The 19,582-nt window shown below is 40.9% G+C and overlaps 1 protein-coding gene across 2 annotated transcripts in view; it reads left to right on the forward strand.

Annotated features, from left to right (window-relative positions):
* Positions 1-9,050: 9,050 nt before the first annotated feature.
* Positions 9,051-19,582, forward strand: part of KCNQ5 (potassium voltage-gated channel subfamily Q member 5) — a 532,023-nt gene continuing 521,491 nt past the window's right edge. For both annotated transcript variants that reach the window (XM_044254576.1, XM_044254585.1), the window contains exon 1: positions 9,051-9,457. In XM_044254576.1, coding sequence (XP_044110511.1) covers positions 9,051-9,457 — 407 coding nt within the window. The remainder of the gene's footprint in view (positions 9,458-19,582) is intronic.

Genomic DNA, 19,582 nt, shown 5'->3' on the forward strand with positions numbered 1-19,582 from the left:
TTGAGGTGTGAAGTTAGGTTGTTTCCTTTTGCATGGAATATCTTTCTTCATCCCTTCACTTTCAGTCTTCAGTCTGTATATGCCCTTACATCTAAAGTGAGTCTGTTTTAGGCAGCATATAAGTTGTAGGATACAAAATCAATAAAATAAACTTATTTGACACACACACACACACACACACACACACAGAGAGAGAGAGAGAGAGAGTACAAGCAGGGGGATCGGCAGAGGGAGAAACAGACTCCCTGCTAAGCAGGGAGCCTGATGTGGGACTCTATCCCAGTACTCTGGGATCATGACCTGAGCCAAAGGCAGCCACTTAACTTACTGAGTCACCCAGGTACCCCTAATCATAGTTACTTTTCATACTTTTCTCTTTTAACCTTCATAGTAGCTTTATAATTGAATAATCCACTACCTTTACTATATATTTATCTTTACAGTGAGATTTATTATTTCATATGTTTTCTTGTTATTAATTAGCACCCTTTCTTTTCAACTTAAAGGAGTCCCTGTAACATTTCTTGTAAGGATAATTTAATGGTGATGAACTCCTTTAGTTTTTGCTTGTCAGGTAAACTCCTTATCTCTTCTTCAACTTTGAATAATTTTATCTGGTAGAATACTCCTTGTTGGAATTTTTTCTTTAAGCACTTTGAATATATCATGCCACTACCTTCTGGCCTGCATAGCTTCTGCTAAAAAATCAGCCTGTAGTCTTATGAAGGTTGCCTTGAACATTGCAAGTTCATATATCTATGTGGTAAATTTCTTTTAAATGTTAAAAATTATAAAAGATAATATTTCAGAAAATTATTCAGCTATTATTTTCAAATTGTAGCCTAAGTAAAAAATTGAACCTAAGGTGAATCTTGATGTGCATGAATGTTAGTAGTAACAGTAATTAGTATTTATTGACTATTAACTATGCTAAGGCCTTTACATTTCATCTATTAATAGATGAAATTAATAATTTCATCTATTTCATCTAATCATCACAAAAGCCTTCTGATACAGATGTTATTATCTCTCCTTTAAACATGAAAAAAATGAAGAAAGAGAAATTTAGTAAGTCAGCCGAAGCCAGGATCCCACAACTTAGAAATTTTTCCTGGGGTGCCTGGGTGGCTCAGTCATTTAAGCATCTTACTCCTGATTTCAGCTCAGGTCATGATCTCAGGGTCCTGAGATCAAGCCCAGCATTGCTGAGCATGAAGCCTGTAAAGGATTCTTTCTCTCCATCTCCCTCTGCCCTTCCTTGCCCTGCTCATTTTGCCCAGCAAAAAAAAAAAAAAAAAAAGTTTTTTTTTTTTCTAAGTCCTGAGCAGTTTTGAAGCAGTTATTTAGTAATTATTGTTCCATGTTTGATTCTTGTCACCCAAAACAATGTTGGGTCTTATTGGCCCCTCTTTCTTCCTTATTTTTAATCTTCCTATTCACATCATGAACTATTAAACAATTTTCAACTCTGCCCCTCTTTTTCTTAATATGCTTCAGTCTTATTTACAAAATAACATGCAAAAACTTTGAAAACAAGCAACTCTATTTATTGACCTTATTGCATCTCATCAAAATTTTATACCATAGCAGCAAAAAATTAAAAAGCAAAATAATTTGGTTGTAATCTCACTTTCCCTGTTTTTCAGGACATTTGCTTCTCACACACATTTACTCTTTACTTTGAAGATTTCTACACAAGGTCCAGCCTTTCTTTGAACCATTTTGATCCTAACCCTTTCCATACTCCAGGGTAGCTCTAGCCACAGAGGTACAGATCGCAGGATAACTATAACTTCAGGCCTATGAGCTCTGTCTTTCTCTGGCTTTGTCCTTTTGCCCAAGTGGACCATGAGTCTTACCATTTTGTATTCACAACTCAAAAAGCGGATATATTATTCTCAGTAGCCCAGCAAACAGGACTAGTCTTTAAGTCATTGGTGGTGTTCAAAGAGACTTTTAACAGCCTTTTTAATACAATTATATTCAAAAGCCTCATAATAATAGAGAGTAACAAATCCTTAATGAAAACACCAGGAACTTGGATGCCCTGCTCCAGCCAACTCCTAACCTATCTGAAAGATTGCAGTTTTCCCCTATAGCTCTGAGCAGCATGGTTTGAAAACTGTGTTGAATATTTAAGAAATACCAGCCTTTTAAATATATATAACTATGTAACAATAAATAGATAGATTTTCTTAGGTGATATGGTCAATTCCTCAGCCTTTCCTTATAAATAAAATCAAACAAAAATATATTCTTTATCCAATATGCATTTTCCTTCTAGGTGAAACTAAACATGAAAAAATGCACATTTATTAAATGGACCTTTTGGTATATGTTAGAAATAAAAAATGGTAGTTTTTATTTAAAATGTTAGAAAAGTAATAAGTAGAATCAATAAAAATTGTCCAAGTTGCCTCAGACCTCAAAATTGGCAGTGAAATATTGTCAGTCAAAATTGCAGCTCAGTTGTCCTATCCAAATATCTGTTCAGAATCAGCCACAGGAATATGGGAGTGGCATGATGGCCATTCAAGTCTCACATGAGTTGACATTGTGTTTTGTTTAGAAGCATCCTCAAACCCAAATCCCCTGTTCACTGCTGCCTCTTTCTTTTCCTATTCATTATCTCCACTCCTTTATCTCTGAATTCTTTCTCTGCCCACTCTGACCAAATTCTTATTTCTGCAGTTCCACAAGGAAACAAAGACAGAAACAGTCTTCTTCAAGTGATTTTCTTGTTGCCAAATCCAAAATCTTTGTCTTATTTGATCTCTTTCCAACTTTTTTCTCTTGAAGCTTCCTTTTTGGCTTTGGTGGCATTGATTCTCTGTAGTCACTCCACTTTCTCTGTTTCTATTTTCTTCTCTCTTGCTTTTCTATACCCTGACTGGCCCTAAATGATCATGCTCACAGCATTGGGTCTTCAGGCCTCTTCCTTTTTAAGCCAATCTGTTTTCTAAGGTAATTGATTCCAACATATAACTTTTATATATATATATATATGTGTGTGTGTGTGTGTGTGTGTATACACACACACATACACATAGTACCTCACTGCCTTACTTCTCTGTCCTCCTTCTTCCAGTCACACCTTTGAAAGCACCTTCGGCTCCAGTAGAATCCATCTGCTTGTTATTCTCAAAGCACAAACAGCTCTCTAGACTTCACATTTTCTCGAGTATTTTCTCTTTGAATAGCATGCTTTCATGTCTTCACAGAAGTGCAGGTACTCCTCAAGACTTAGCTCAGCTACTGCATTCTTCAGGAAACCTTCTGTAGCTTCCATAACATCCTTTGCAAACCTCTGTGAACTCAACACCATGTTAGAGTTACTTGCCCGTTTATCCGTTTCCCTGACTAGACCATGAACGTCATAAGATTAGGGACTGTTCATCATCTCTGTACGAATTCCAGCTAGCATAGCACCTGAAATTAATGATTGCTTGTTGAAAAAAGTTAAGTTTGGGGAGATTCATAAAGGATGCCTTCTCTTTTTTTAGATTTTATTTGTTTATTTGACAGATCACAAGCAGGCAGAGAGGCAGGCAGAGAGAGAGAGAGAGAGAGGGAAGCAGGCTCCCCACTGAGCACAGCGTCCAATGCGGGGCTCGATCCCAGGACCCCGAGATCATGATCTGAGCCGAAAGCAGAGCCACCCAGGCACCCCAAGGATGTCTTCTTTATTCCTCTTTGAAAAAGTCTTGGTAAAATGCGAGTGCCACTAGGGGGCACAGAATTATAACAGAATTTTCCAGTATACTAGCCTAAAGATGTTATCCTTTTATATCAATCTCTTAACAGTTTCTAAATATATGGATCTTTAAAAGATCAAATAGCTGTATTCAAATTACTTTCAGAAAGAAGAGCTTGAGTAGTTGGCTGAAAGTATTGCTGCCATTACTAATGTGTCGGAAAAAAATGAAATCAGGCACTTTTATCACTCAAACACAACAGTTTTATGAATAAAAGTGAGAGTAGAATTAGGAAAAAGATCACAATGTAAATACAATTTCAAGAAATTGATACTACAAGATTTGTGACTGTTTTAAAATTTTCAGTAGAAAAAAGTATCTATGAAAGGAAGCCCTTCTTACTGAAGGAATATTGAGGCTATTTCCATGTTTAGAATAAAACACCAAATCCTGTTTTAAAACAACTAATAGAAACTTGCCAGTAGTTTTTTTTGGAAGGAGAAACTGTCAAAATTATTAACACACATTAGCCTAAGTTTTTTATTTCAAAAGTTGATATAGTTTAGCAGTTTAAAATCTAGCTTTTTGTTTTTGTATTAAATACCCATAAGTTTGGGTCCTGGCTCAATTACTGTTAGTTTTGAAAAAGTATTAACTTGTCTACACCTCAGTTTCTTCCCCTATAAATTGGATATGAGTGCAGTGCTTACTTGTGAGGCTATTGTCAGGATCAAATAAAATAATTCTTGCGAATCACAGTGCATAGTAACATCTGTTAAATATTATTTTTCTTTGACAGTGGTTTTTAGAAAATTCTGTTAATAATTCCTAGGAAAACAAATTTTGATTAGTTGCACCTTTTTGAGGCGCTCTCCTACCAGCCTCTCTTCATACCCACATAGACTCCACCTACAGCCTTTCTTCATCCTTGCCCCAGAAGCTTTCTGAAAGGGCTGTACTCCGATCCATTGTGTAGGGCAGAGTTGGGTTCTCTACTGTGTTAGAATCTTCATGTACTCTGGCTAGGCCCAGATGATCTCTGATGTTGCCTTGAGTTCTCTGATTAATTTCTGATTGATGGAGAAACATTTTGAGAAGCTTAATGTCAAATCTATTACAGGTAAGTATACTTGATTGACTAGAAATGGTGCGGTGGTACACAATACATTTAATACATTTAAAATAATGAAAGGAAGTAACCAATGGTTATAATAAGATACCTAGCAGTGCAATTATACTTGCTATGCTTATTGCTTTGGTTATGATCTGATAGGAGGGAAATAAATCTAAGGAAAATGATGGTATAGCTGAAAGAGCAATCCAGTCAAGAGTTAGGGGACTTCACTTGTACCTCTAGGCTTCTAAGACAAATAGCTAAGCCTTGAGCAAGTCACTGAACAGCAGGCAAAAATGGATTTCTATTTCTTCCTCTTTAAATTTCCTTTTTGCCCTAAGGTTTGAGGATTCTACTTATAACTACTTTGGTTGACCCAGGAATCTCACACTGGATCAAAGTGTATCCACATCCCTAAAAAGTGGCATTTGTATCATTCACTAGCTGATATGAACCATGAACATGACTTGATGGGAAGGTATGTTGAGGGGGTAGGGCTGAGGCAAATGGAAAGTCATAAAGTCATAAAGAAAATGGAAATTCATAAAGAAAAAGGAAAGACAGGATAGTAATGGGATCACAGGCATTTTGTGAGACCATTTCAGATCTAGTTGTTCTGTCTGAAAAGTCTTTCCTAGGCATCTATCTCCTAACTCTTTTTTTTTTTTTAAGATTTTATTTATTTATTCGACAGGGAGAGATCACAAGGAGGCAGAGAGGCAGGCATAGAGAGAGGAAGGGAAGCAGGCTCTCTGTTGAGCAGAAAACCCAACGTGGGGCTCAATCCCAGGACCCTGGGATCATGACCTGAGCCGAAGGCAGAGGCTTTAACCCACTGAGCCATCCAGGTGCCCTTATCTCCTAGCTCTTGTATGGAATTTTCAATAGTGTTATTTCAGAGTACCCTTCAGAATTAAAATACAGTGGGCTAGAAAACACACTGAAATAAAATATTTCTGGTAACTACTTTCAGTCGAAACCATCTCCATATAGACTTCAGAGAACCCAAGTTTCTAAGGTCACAAATTTCAGGCAGGCATTTTACAATTTATAGAGATTGAATGGTTAAAAGCAAACCCACCTCCAAAGATTAGGGAAGGCTAATCAATTCACACTTTACACTAGGAATAAACATTTACCTTAGGAAAAAGTATTGTCTTTTGCTTTCTATCTCTCTTAATAATGCTCTAATGTAATTGTTATGCACAGAATATTCCCTATATTGTTCGACTTTACACAATATGCCATCTTCTCTTCTGATATCTGGATTTTAATATTTCAGCAAAATAAAAAGCAGTTTCCTAGCAACATTTGTATTCAAATACAAAATGTTGTTTTCCCCACAGTTAATTCCTGTGTTTTGGGGAAATTAATAGGTAGTAAAGGAAGCAATGTACACACAGAAAATCTGGTAGAAGAGGCCTTGCAGCCTCACTTGGCTTTTCCTTCCAGAATATGCAAGGGCAGGAAGGTTAGGGCTTGTAACTAAATGCCTCTTTTCGGAATGGTAGCTGACAGACACATTGAAATAATACCATGTACTCTTATGTACATAACTCAGTTGGAGATAAAGACTGCCTTCTTGATGGGATACTGAACTGGGAGGTGAAATTTCTGAATTCCCAGCAATCCTCTCATACTAACCTGCTGTGAACACTTGGGCAGGTCTCCTTCCCTGGGCTAGCTCTCTAACTGGAGGTTACCCTAGAAGATCCCACGGTGCAAACCACCAAGAAACCAGCTCTAAACAGCTGCGTATCATTGGATCTGATTTTTTTTTTTTTAAGTTTCATGTCATTTGCTTAATCAACATCACGTTTTCACTGATATTATTGCTGCACCACCAGAAAAATGTCACTGGGAAATGAAGCAGCAGGTTCACTTTAGAAGAGCCGTGTCCATGTTCCACCTTCCCCAAACTTCCTGCCTGGACGCAGGGCCCAGTTGCACCATTTGAAGTGGAAGTGATCCTGACCTACCCAGTGGTGGTGGTCAAAGTTTGCAAGAAGGAAAATCACTTGGTTAAGAGGAAATGGTTTTCATTTTCTTGCCTGCAGAATAGCCAAGATATTCAAGTTTAAAGCGTGCACACGCGTCATTTTAAGTCTCTAGATCTTTCACCCTGAAAGTCCCTGCACAGAAACTCCGCGGGGAGTCTAAATATAGCAACAGCAAACTCCCCCCACCCTCAGCTAGGGTCTCGTGCTGTTTCAGGATTGGAGAGCTTGCTCCGAGGCGCTCTCTGCATCTGCCTCGAATAGCGGGGCACGGAGCAATCTCTCGCACCTCCACAGTGCGTGGGTGTGAAGTGTATTAGGAGAAAAAGAGAGTGACTCTGGGTATTGGTGCTTGGCGCACAGTCACGTGGCACCGCGGCCAGCTGCATCGAGCGACTCAGAGCTAGTGCCCGCCGCGGAGAGGCCGGGAGAGAAGGAGGGAGGGAAGCAGGGTCCTGCGGGTGACCGGGAGCCGACGTGAGGGCTTCACGCAAATAGCGATAACGATACAGGCTTCACGCAAATAGCGATAACGATACAAAGTAAAAGTAACGCCTTTTAATGGAGCTACTGCCCCAGGCAGAAAGGAGCTGCCGCGGGCGTGGGTGTGTGTGCTGGAGGGAGTTGAGAGAGTATCTCTGAGGGGCGGAGACAGCTGAAATAAGACTTTGCTTTAGGATTGCCTCGGTTTCAGGCTTCTAAAAGGAAATCACTACTTGCTCTGGCTTTGTGGTGGAACCTTAAGTTTTTCCTTCGGTTTAACTTGGTGGTTATTTTCTTTCGTATTTTGGTGAGGTGTGGTGGGGGTGGGGGGGATCCACGTTGCTGGAAGAAGTTCCCAAGCCTGGTTTCCTTTCAGTTTCCCCTCACTGGCTGTGAGGTTTAACTGCTTGCGCTTTATAACGCAGTGTTGCTGAAGGCCAGAGGCCGAAGCCAGTGGCACCGTGGCCTCCCTCCTCGCCAAGGGCGCGCACGCTTTGGGGCGCCAGAGTGTCAGAGGCGGTGGGAGACTCAGCCAGTCCTGTCGCCACACGTCTCTCACGGTGTAAAGGTACAGCCTACAGAGGTGGCGTGAGGACCCCGAGAAGCTGGTGTCCTGGGCTCCCTGCCCCCCACCCCCCCGGGATTTTTCTCCCAGACGCTGGGCCCGCCGTTGCCACCGCCGAGACTTAACAGTTTTATGACTTTTTCGGACTTAAATGGAAATTTCTTGACCAAGGGAACCCAGTTCGCTCTCCCACGCTTCGCGCCGCTGTCAGGCGGAGACCCGGGGCGACTTGTTAACCGCCCGCCGAAGAGCCACTTTGTAGTTTTTATGCTCTCTCCACCCTCCATCCCCCGGGCGAGGAAGGATGTCCAGTTACTCGAGGGCTGGCTACCTGATGCTGGGATGGAAAGTCACAGCCCGAAAGCTGGCGTGAGCCGCGGGGAGATGCCCGCTTCCCGCCTCTCCGGCTTGGGAGTCGTGTCCTGCGGGTCGGCACACTGAACTGGCAGGGACCCTCCAGCTGTGCGGGGATCCGAGCGCCACTGCCGGCAGCGTCGCCCCACGCGCCCGGGGAGCGGCTGGTACCTGCAGGGCAGGGCAGGGCAGGGCCGTTCCCGCTCGCACCCCTTGCGCAAGGATGGCAGGACCTGGCGCGGCGTCGTAGCGGCCGGAGTGAGCAGAGAACTGCGTCTCCAGTTTCTCCTCAGGGCACGAGGCCGACTTACCTTACGGACAGCTCCCAAGCCCCCGAGAGAACGAAACCAAAGTCGCTCCTAGGAGAGGGGCTTCCGAGCCTCTCAGGGGGAGGGGGCGGACGCAGTCTGGGCGTGGGGAATCGAGTGAGAGAAGAAAGGGGGAGCCTGGAGCTGGGTGTGCGCGCGTGGGAGCGCGCCTCGGAGCGCCCCGCACTCCGCTGGTCCAGCCCTGGGGGCACTTGAGGAGGAGGGAGTGATAGCTGCGGGAATAAGAGGGAACGAGAGAAACCCTCTCAAAGTGACGCCCCGAACAGGTTCTGATTTCGAATTTGGAGCTAAAGACTGCTAGAAATTGGGCCTCCTTCGCACACCCCTCTCCGCCCCCACCCCGAAGCCCCGGCAGTGTGCTGGCTGCTTGCTTCCCCGCCCCTATCTCGGAGGTCGCGGGCCGGCGGGCTCTCCGTCGGCCGCGGCTTCCTCCTCGAAACCCGCCCGCGCGCATGAGGCCGCTGCCCCCGCCACAGGCACTGGCGCCCCCCTCGCGGTGCCCGTGGTGATGCCATGCCCCGCCACCACGCGGGAGGAGAGGAGGGCGGCGCCGCCGGGCTCTGGGTGAAGAGCGGCGCGGCGGCGGCGGCGGCGGGCGGGGGGCGCCTGGGCAGCGGCATGAAGGATGTGGAGTCGGGCCGGGGCAGGGTGCTGCTGAACTCAGCCGCCGCCAGGGGCGACGGCCTGCTGCTGCTGGGCACCCGCGCGGCCGCGCTTGGCGGCGGCGGCGGCAGCGGCGGCGGCCTGAAGGAGAGCCGCCGGGGCAAGCAGGGGGCCCGGATGAGCCTACTGGGGAAGCCGCTCTCCTACACCAGTAGCCAGAGCTGCCGGCGCAACGTCAAGTACCGGCGGGTGCAGAACTATCTCTACAACGTGCTGGAGAGACCCCGCGGCTGGGCGTTCATCTACCACGCGTTCGTGTGAGTACCCGCGGCCCCCGCGCGCCCCCCGCCGCGCCCGCTACGGGGGGTCTGTATGCCTGGCCCCCTGGGACGCGCTCCGCGCCCACGCCCTGGCCCGGCGCGCGCGCGTGCACACACACTCTCTCTCACACACTCGCGCGCGCACACGTGGTGGCTTTTATTTCTTTGCACGTGTTTATGGTCTTCCTCCTAGAGCCTTCCACCTCCCTCAGCCCCACCTCCTCCACCTCTACAGATTCAGCCGTCTCCCCGAACACACCCAATCAGCTGCCCCGCAGTTTTAGGCACGGAAGGCGAGAGCCAGGCAGACCTGGGACTCGGGCTGCGCGGATAATTGGGAGCGATTAGGTCCCGAGATACGTAAATTTCAACCGCGAGGGGCGCCCGGGAGCTGGGAAAGGCAAAGGGAGGACGTGCGCCGGTGTGAGGCTTGTGAGAGTGTATTGGAGAGGTTAGGAGGTGATGGCAGGGTTGGACGGGGTGGTGAGAGGAGAAACGGAGGGCTGAGTCCTCAGCCGGGGGCGGAGCTGGGGAAGCTGCTACTTGGTAGCGAGAGCAGCTAGGTTTTAAATGCGCCCGGAAACACGCCTCGCCACCACCTCCACCGCTAACGGAAAATCTGTCAGTGCGTGTAGCCCTTCCTGCCACAGAGGTGGCCAAAGTCTAGAAAAGGCGAGCTGGGCGGGGCGAGGTGATGCTCCCGCGCGGTGGCAGAGGCCAATGGTGAGCCTGGGGCTCAGGAACCCCGGGCAAAGTGCAATAGCAAATGCGCAAACGGGCCACCTGGGACAGGGATCAGCCAGTGGGTTAAGTAGGTAGGCATTTGTGCCTCTGAGTCAAAGTGTGTGTGTGTGTGTAAGTAGTGTAAGTAAGCCTTCACTTCTTCATCTAGCAGAGAATGCTTAATGAGAAAATGATTGGAAGCAAATGTTTATTTTTCCCTTAGGCATTTAAAACCTTTCAGTGGCTTTAAAAGTTTACTACTGTGTTTCCCATAAAGTCCATTCATTCAGTCTCCTGTTAGAGTTAGGTTTATCTGGATGTTTTAAGGTAGTTTTTGATTCCGTTATATCCTGTCTAATTATTTCTTTTTTTTTTCAAATTTTTTAATCTTTTTTTAGGTCCCCCCTCGCCCCAACTTCTTTATGTTAAAATGAAATATAAAGACACCAGTCTTAGGAGACCTGTAGAGAAAAGTTGTAAGCATTCACTATTCCGTTCCTCGTTTCCTAGTAAAATAGGTTTTCAACACATGAACTAGGTTTCTTTTAGAAATGAGGCATGTCATCCAAGCATAGCTCTCACCTGGAATGGAGGATTGGCCTCAACACCAGAAGCTCTTTTGAAATAACATGGAAGAAGGGGCTGGTTTTGTAAATAGGTGAACCTGGAATTTGACCACGTAGGAGTCAGGAAATTGGTGGAGTCTACAATCCGTGGGGCTCTGGTGTCTGGAAAATTTTACAGTCTTAGATTGATGTGAATATGTAGCATTAGGTAGAATATTCCAGCCAACTTTCCATCTTACAGTGTACACAAGGAGAACGTTGTGTAGCATCATTATTACATCAAACGGCATAACTTTTACTATTCACATAATGTAAGATTCACGTTGATTTAGATGTTGTTACTGTAATAAATATAGGCATAGAGAAACGCTACAGATTCTTTTCATGTTTGTCCTGAGTTGATACATATAGAGTTGATACAAGTAATTAATCCTGTTACCTATTGAGCCTGATAGATTATTTTAATGTCTCAAGATCTGGTAAAGCATTTAGCAATAATCTATGCTCAGTTTGGCAGCAAAATATATACTGTACAGAGAATGACTTTTTTTTTTTTACAAGAGTATGCTCAGAATATTTGTAGGTTTGAGTTTATAATATGATGTCATTTGTGAGTTTTAATTTTTGGTATATTAGGCACTGTATATTTGGGGATAGAGGGAGCTTTAGCTGATGCTCATGCTTTGCATCTCCTAAGTTTTGCCCTTGAACATGAATGAGGATTTATTGTAATATAACATTTTCTTTTCAATATGAGGATGGTTTTTATGCCCTTACAGAATTTAAAATTTTTAACAAGTGATTTTTCAAAAGACTCAAGTTTAGATAATTCTCTGCTCACCAGCCTTTATCAGCCTATCAATAGGTTTAGTGGTAGATATGAAATAAATTAGCTTGTCAATATCATGTGCTGGTAGGAAGTTTTGCTTTATACATTTCTAGAGTCTGAAACTGTAATGCTTGATTAATTAGATAGGGGTGCTAGATTCACATTAGGAGGAAGAGGGAGTGGACAACATCGTCTTCTGGGAGGATTCTACACATCTGTAGCCCACCCTGAGGGACGAGCCATCTTTGCAATTGCTGCTTATAGTTTATTTAGAACTGGACTTTACGCATTACATAAATAAAGGATAGTTACTTTGAGCTGTAAGTCTAACAAGACCATTAATAATAAAATTATATGAAAACAATTTCTAAAGCAGTGTAACTAACTAATTCCCTGCCAGCATGGGAATCCCCAAATCTTACTTTAATAGCAGTTTTTGTAGCACATTAAGGTTCTTGCCAAGAGCAAGTGCACAAGTGATTAATGAGGTACTTTAGGGATGGATTTACATGGTCGATCAGTGTTTTCACTGCCAACAAGCAAGAAAAATATGTTTAAAGTTATGTTTCAGGTAAAGAAAAGTTTCTGTTAAATATGGGAAAATCATTATTATAATAGTATTTTAATGGTATAAAACGTATTTTCAAGTGTAAATATCCTAATCTACTGATGAGATGTCTGGCAAGAGCAAGAGATGACCTACTTAAAATACTTTCTTCCAGTCTTTGTAAATTAGAGGGGATTAGAAGAGTCTGTTCCCTTACTGTTCTTTAGGATTTACCAGACAGCTGTGATTCCTCATTTCCTGTCTTCAGCTGTTCTTCAGTTTAATAGATGAGCTATTCAAATATGAGGTGATATATTTCTTTGTAGGTTGTTTGTCCATCTAAAATTCATCTTCTTTTTGGGAAAAGTTTAGAAGAATAATGGTGATAGTAGAATACCTGATGGGCTTTGTATATAAATTTGCACTGATGCAACAAATGTGGCTCTAGCATAGGAAACAGGGCAGCAGATATACATAGCTTCTCATTTTGTCCATTATATCTTTGCCTAGTATAATGCTGTGGATCAGAAGTTATAGATATTTTAAACTAGAAGAAATAGTCCAGTCACCCAAAGTAAAAACTTGCAAGTCATCCTTGACGCCTTTATTTTTGTCATACTTGCTCCTGCTGGCCATCCAGATGATCATTAAATTCTGTGTCACTTTATACATATTTTTCATATCTATTGCCTTCTCTCCTTTGCTGCTGCTACTATCCCCCTCTGTTTCTCAGTATCCCTCCATTGGATTGTTTGTAATATTCCCCTGCTTAATTATCCAGCTTCTGTTCTCAGCCTTCCAGCTTTCCACCCTGGCACCGTAGTGTTTTCTCTAAAATGTAAATCTTATTATATCATCCTCTTGCCTATAATCTTTGTAGTGAGGGTCATAAATGTGAATTAAGTGAATTGGGGAAGGTTAAGAGTTGGAAAAGTGGAGACAATAGTGTAAGTTAACCAAATTCCTTGGACAGTACACAAGATACTTTATGACATGGCCTCTGTCCATCTTTCTTTCTTCACCTCTAATGTACTTTCTGGGCTCCAACCTTACTCAGTTGCTCCATCCTGTGTCTCACTGCTGTGCCTTTGCTCATGCTGTTTCCTTTAATTCTTGCCATTCTGTGCACTCTGCCTAACTCCCACTGTTTCTTCAAAACACAGGTTAAGGATCGCTTCTTCTTAGGCACATCTCCCCACTGCCAGAATAAACGAGGTGCCCTCTGTCTTAAAGTTCTATGGCACCTCAGGATGTCATTGTAATGGTGCTTGTCCCAATGTTTTCACTGAGAGCTACTTGGTCTGGCTCTCCCACAGGAGGGCAAACTTCCCACACAGAAAATCTCTTACTTATCTCTGAATCCCAAGCACCTAGCATGATGCACTGTACTTAGTACACCCTCAGTAAATGCTTGGTTAATGAGTAAGTAAATAAATTTTCTTAGAAGCCTTTCACAGAGGCATTTCAGAGTCAACTAAAGCTAATGGAACTACTAAATCTTTTTGAGTTTCTTAGAAGATACTGATGATTCATTTTGAGGAGAAAGATATGGGGGCTAGAAGTAGGAGTCTATTACTTTGCTTCCAACTTTCCCACTAATTAGCTTTGTGACTTGAAATAAGCCATTTCACCTTCTTGAGTCTCCAAATCTTTATCTGTGAAATGGGCACATCCATGTCCAGTGTCTGTGATCCAGCCAAGATGGTGGAAGACATGACAGATTATCTGATATTCTATCATAAAGGGAGAATGTATTTGTAATGAGAAGGTATCTGATTTTTTTTTTTTTTTTAAATCATTTCCCTTCCTGATTTTTGAGCTGCAGGACTACCTCCTAAATGGTCACTTGAACTTTACTCCCAACCCCTGGCAAGGCCTGTGTGCCACATGTAACCAAAGTGATCTTTCTAAAGAGTTAACAGAAGACATCCCTCCTCGACTTGGTGGAGGAATAGTTTGTTGCCTGTCCCTACCCAACTCCTTTGAGGCAGGGACTCTTTCCATCTTGTCCTCTGCCATATCACCAGTGCCTAGAACAGTTGTGTTACATAGAAGATGCTCATACATACAGATTGATTCACTTACTGTTACCCCCAGTCTCCAAAATATACCACTAGTTTCCTGGTGGAAAATGAGATTTTACAGTATAGATAACTCCCTGTGTCAGGACTCAATAGACCCTATGAACGACTTTATTATTTACATATATATATTCTATTCAGAATTTTAAAAAATCACTTACTTCCCTTATATATAGAGAGAGGGCTTATGCAAGCTTTACTGCTTTATACCTTGCTAATATGGTAACATAGAGTGCTACATATATTCTTCAAATCAGTTTATTTTCTGAAATTTAAACAATATTGCAACATTTGGGATCATATTAAAATTAGAAGTGTTGAAAGTGTTAAAAAATTGAGTATTGGGAATATTATGACCTAAAAGAAACAAAATCTAAGAAAAGAACATTTCAAAATGGAATGAAGTCTTGATATAGGAAACACTATAAACAAGGAAGATTGCCAGCAGCCTTTTGATAATTGCTTGCGAAGAAATGGTGCCAGTTTTAATTTTTAATTGCAAATGGCTATTTTGGCAGATGAAAATGCTGGCAGAGCATGTTTTATCCTAGCCCAGTGGTGTGAAACTACTTAAAGTCCAATTGTTGAATAGCCGCAGTTCAGAGTTATGTTTAATGACTTGTAGATGTTTCCATTTTAATTTCCTTTTCTTCAACTATTTACAAGTATGCCATTTGAAGTTTTATTTTGTTGCAACCTGGAAGACAGATTGGCCATACAACTGCGTTTTTTCATAAGTACTGAAATTCTTTGATGGGTCTCAGAGTTTGGGCTTATTCTTTCGATCCTTTGTTATCAGTTTGTCCAAAGAATGAGTTTCCTAGATGTTCCTGAAGTCATCTAACTCTAAACTTAAAAATAGTTTGAACTTTTATATATGTATATATATGCACACATATATTCCACATGTACAACTGCACACACAATATGTATATACACACAGTATCATTTAACAGAGAATTTGCTAATGCAAATATTTACATTTATTTTTGCTCCTCTAAAAGTAAATAAGACATTTGAATAAAATGTAATTTAAAAATAAAAAGAATCTTAGTTACTCTTGGCAATATGGAGATTATATCGTAATTTGAAAGCTATTTCAGTGAGTATGAACACTTTTTACAAACTCAGTCATAGTGTTCATTGCTTCCATTTGCCAGTGAGGTAATTCTAGAATCTCTACTCCTTCAGTCAGTGGCAGGATGATCTTTTACAGTCCTGTTATTATTTCTCTTTTCTTTTTTTTATAGTCAATTCAGTATGATATTTAATTAATAGTCCTTATGGGAATCAGTTAATGTGCTGTATGCTGATGGTTTCAAAAAAGGGAATGATGTGGCTGGCCATTGACCTCAAGGAAATTCCATTAGGGAATATTACATTTGGGTACAGTTATCAGTGTTACAGATTTGATGACTATGAATAAGTTACTGCCAATATTCTCTGCTAAATCTGTGAAATAAACATAATAATATTCCATCAAAGTATTTCAGCATCATATATATTATATATGTGTATAATCACACTTGGCATGGTGGCATTGAAACTAGAGAGAAAAATAGAAATAATGTAGTGGGGAAGCTATATTGCCATGTTAGAGGCCGAGGATTTTATTCTGTAGGTAATAGGCAGTCTTTGAGGTAGGTGGGGTTTGGGCAGGTAATAATGATACTGGATTTCCATTTTAAACTGATAACTCTGTCAGCTCTATTAATGCTGGCTTGAAAGGAACAAACCTGGAGGTAGAAGATCTTTTGAAACTGTTGTTTCAACTTGGGCAAGAGATAATTTGGACTCGAATTGGGGTAATGGTGGTAAAGATGGAGAAAAAAAACATGATGATGGGGTTGAAATATATTAATGATGTAGTAAATTGTGGAAAACAAGGAAAAGAGACAGATTTATTATTTCTGAATTCCTTGTTTGGGTGGTTGGCTAGATAGTGGGGGCCATTAAACGAGATCACAAAAACAGATGGAACAACAGGGTGAGTGGAATGTTAGGGGGTGATAAAATGAATTTAGCTTTGGCAATGTTGAGCCTTTTGAAAATGGAACTTCCAGCTATGTATTTCCAGCAGCTGTGAATAAAGATTTAAAAGATGTAAAAGTGTAGATTAAAGTTAAATATATAAGGACTGCATGTAAAGAGACAGGGCAGTAGCTGAAGGATGGAAACCTGAGGAATACCAACATGTAAAAGGTAAGCAGAGGAAATAAGGGGCATTAAATGGGATAGACAGCAAGGTGTAAGGCAACACTAGACAAAAAGATGGTCAGGTGGTCATGGAAACCAAGGATATATTCCAAAAAAGAGTCAACTATGAAATTAGACAGTGATTTAGTAAGATAAGGACCATGGAGTTACCATTAGGTCTGGCAATGTAGAAGTGCTCCGTGATTTTGTAAATTACCAATTGTTCACTTTCAGTGAAGTGGTTAGGACAGAAGTCAGAATGCTCTTAATTGAGAAATGAGTCAGAACTGAAGAGAGGAAACAGCAAATGTAAGCCATGCATTCAGTTAGTTTAGCAAGAATATAAGAAGAGAGATGGGAACACTAGGTGGAAGGAAATACAAGACTATGGGGGGAAAGCCAGAGAGGAAAAGTTATAGGAAAGAAGATTGTTTACCATTCCCAGTAGTCATTTTAATTATTGATTATGTGCTGGATGCTGTTCTAAATGCTTTATGCACATCTTCTCTTTTAACCCTCAGAATAGCCCTAAAAACTATTAGTATTAATCGTCTCCCTTCAACAGATCAGGATACTGAGGTGGGGAGAAGCTCAGTAATCTGTCTGAGGTCAGCCACTGAACTAATGACAGAATAGCGCTTTGTACCACGAAAGCTCACGTTCTTAGCCACTATATCTTGATTGGGATGATACTGTGGACCCAGGGCTTCTCGTGTCAGATAGCGTAATTATAAAAACTGCTTTTGGGTCTCATATAGATCACTCTTAACGATATAGTATATGCACAACATATCAACAAATATGTGTTGAAGAAAATGAACAGTAGTTAAAATCCCTTATGGCCTACTATCAGAGAATTACATATAATTTAGTAATACTCAGAATGTTTGTTTCTCTGTCTTCAAGTTCTAACCAGCTCAAGTTGTAATTTTTCCATAAAGTTTTTCTTGATAGTTCTGGCTTATTTCCTTACTTTTATTAAGCTCCCATAGCTTTTATTATTTGGACCATTTACTTTAGCCCTTAATTACATTTTTTCACTGTCTTCAAATTAGGTCATTTATCAAATTCTTAACAAATAACTTCTGTCTAAAGAAACCAAAGTATCTTCTTTTGTATTTCCCAGATTTTCATTGCTTATTTTTAATTGAAATTCACCCTGCCTGTTGCTATCAATAGGAATATTTGAATCTTATAATCTGTTTTTTCCAAACATGAATTTTAACATCTTCTAGTTTAAATTGTACAGCAACTTGTATTGAAGACCCAAATTGCTGTTATAACTTCTTAGCACCATTTCCTATGAATATTAAATTTCTAATTTATACCTTCACCGCAGAATACCTAAGATTCATTTTGAAATAACAGAACTTGCTTCTTTTAAGTTTCATAATAGCTGAACATAGAACCATTTTATCCAAACCTACCTTATAGGATTTTCTTTCTTTAATAAATACAATACACTTGTTTTCTTCACGCCGATATAAATAGATTTCATTTCTCCTCCATGCTTCCCTCTGCCTTTCCTCTTATATATACTTTTTTCCCCCTGGACATTTCTTCTTTTCTCTCTCCCATTTGTCCCATTGTTCTCCCTCTCCCCCCAATTAAACTACTCCTAGTTTTTTTGTTTTTTGCTTTTTCCTTCCTCTCTATGCATCTATCTTTCTGGAATGGTATTTTTGCACATGTCTTTATGCCATGTTGTATAATTTAATTCTCTTCCTCTTATGTCTGCTCTTAATCAGGAGCTGCATTGACCCTGTAATTGCTTACAAGCTCCAAGAGTGCACTGCATAAGTAGACTGGGCTACCTAATTTACACATCGTGCTGCAGTAATTAACAGAGGCCTCCAGAAAGATGTTGAGGGTTAGAGAATTTCGCTTTTCTTGGAGTTTTAGTTAAGCTTAGATTTCTTAGAAAATAAGAGAGTGAGGTCTTAAAATTGCCCTGAGGTTTTCTAATATCTACTTATTATTTTCGAAATCTGGATATATTCAGATAGATATATAATAAATAGTTTTTTTTTAATCTTATTTTCCATTTTGGAAACTGACCACTATATACAGTTGAGAAATAAATTGAAAATTAGTTTTATTCCAGATGGAATTATTACAGAAAAAGTTATGTTAAAGAAGTCTAAATCTCTTTGTAACATATAGTTGAATAGTAGTTAACTTAAAATCATTTAACACATAGATTGCTACAGTCATTAGGGGTTTCCTTACTCATTGAGCCAAGAAATAGATCTATAATTTGGCAAAAGAGAGCAGTGTTTTTTTCTTTAATTGGGAGATTAAAGCATGGACTCAAAATCCAAGTGTCCTAGGAGTATATATATATGAGATAGAAGACCACCTGTATTTTTTCCTACTTGGAAATTTTTCCAAAGCATAGACTATGTGAATGCTATTTCCACAGCCTTTCATAGAATGGGAACATTTTACGGGTCCCATTCTCTCTAAAACTGTTTTCTCTCACACCCGAGTGAATCTAGGACTGGATGGAATTGAGAATTTGGACTTTTTCCCTCGTGTTTTAAGTTGCTGGATACATTTCTCAGCTTTCTGATTTGTAAAGTTAGGACATAATTCTTCAGTGTTTGTTCAATAACCTGACCTCATGCTATGTGTATGGGCCTGAGTAGGAATTACAAGGCCAAACGGAAATAAAACACAACCTGTTCTCTCAAGGAATTTTTGCTCCAGAAGGATATTAGCTTACTATTTACTGAGCTACAAAAACCATTTCTCTGAATTGACTTGGGATAAAAGCAAAGGTTGGCCCTTTTCCAGAGGCTTTTAGCTATTGCTGCTATTGAAGCAATTTACAAGGTAAACGCCAGGATCACCAAATAAAGAACTGCTGATTGCCAGTTCTCTTGACCTCTTGGGAAATTTTGGAGTTGGGTGTTCAATCGCCTGTGCAGGTGGGCGTTCTGCTCAGGGCATTCCCACACAAAGACCAAACATAGGAGTTCCCACTGATCATAGTAATTTTCAAAGAGTAGTAATTAAACTAGTTAAACTAAATGTTCTAGTTAATAAAACATTCTGAGTATGTTTAATTTGCGCCAGATTATTTTTAAAAATAGAAAAGAAATCAATGCTGCTTCATAACACTTTGTTTAGGAATGTTATTTTTTTTCTCTCCAAAATGGCTGAAGAACAATAATGTAA

The sequence above is a fragment of the Neovison vison genome, chromosome 1, assembly GCF_020171115.1.
Source record: "Neovison vison isolate M4711 chromosome 1, ASM_NN_V1, whole genome shotgun sequence".
Classification (NCBI taxonomy): Eukaryota; Metazoa; Chordata; class Mammalia; order Carnivora; family Mustelidae; genus Neogale; species Neogale vison.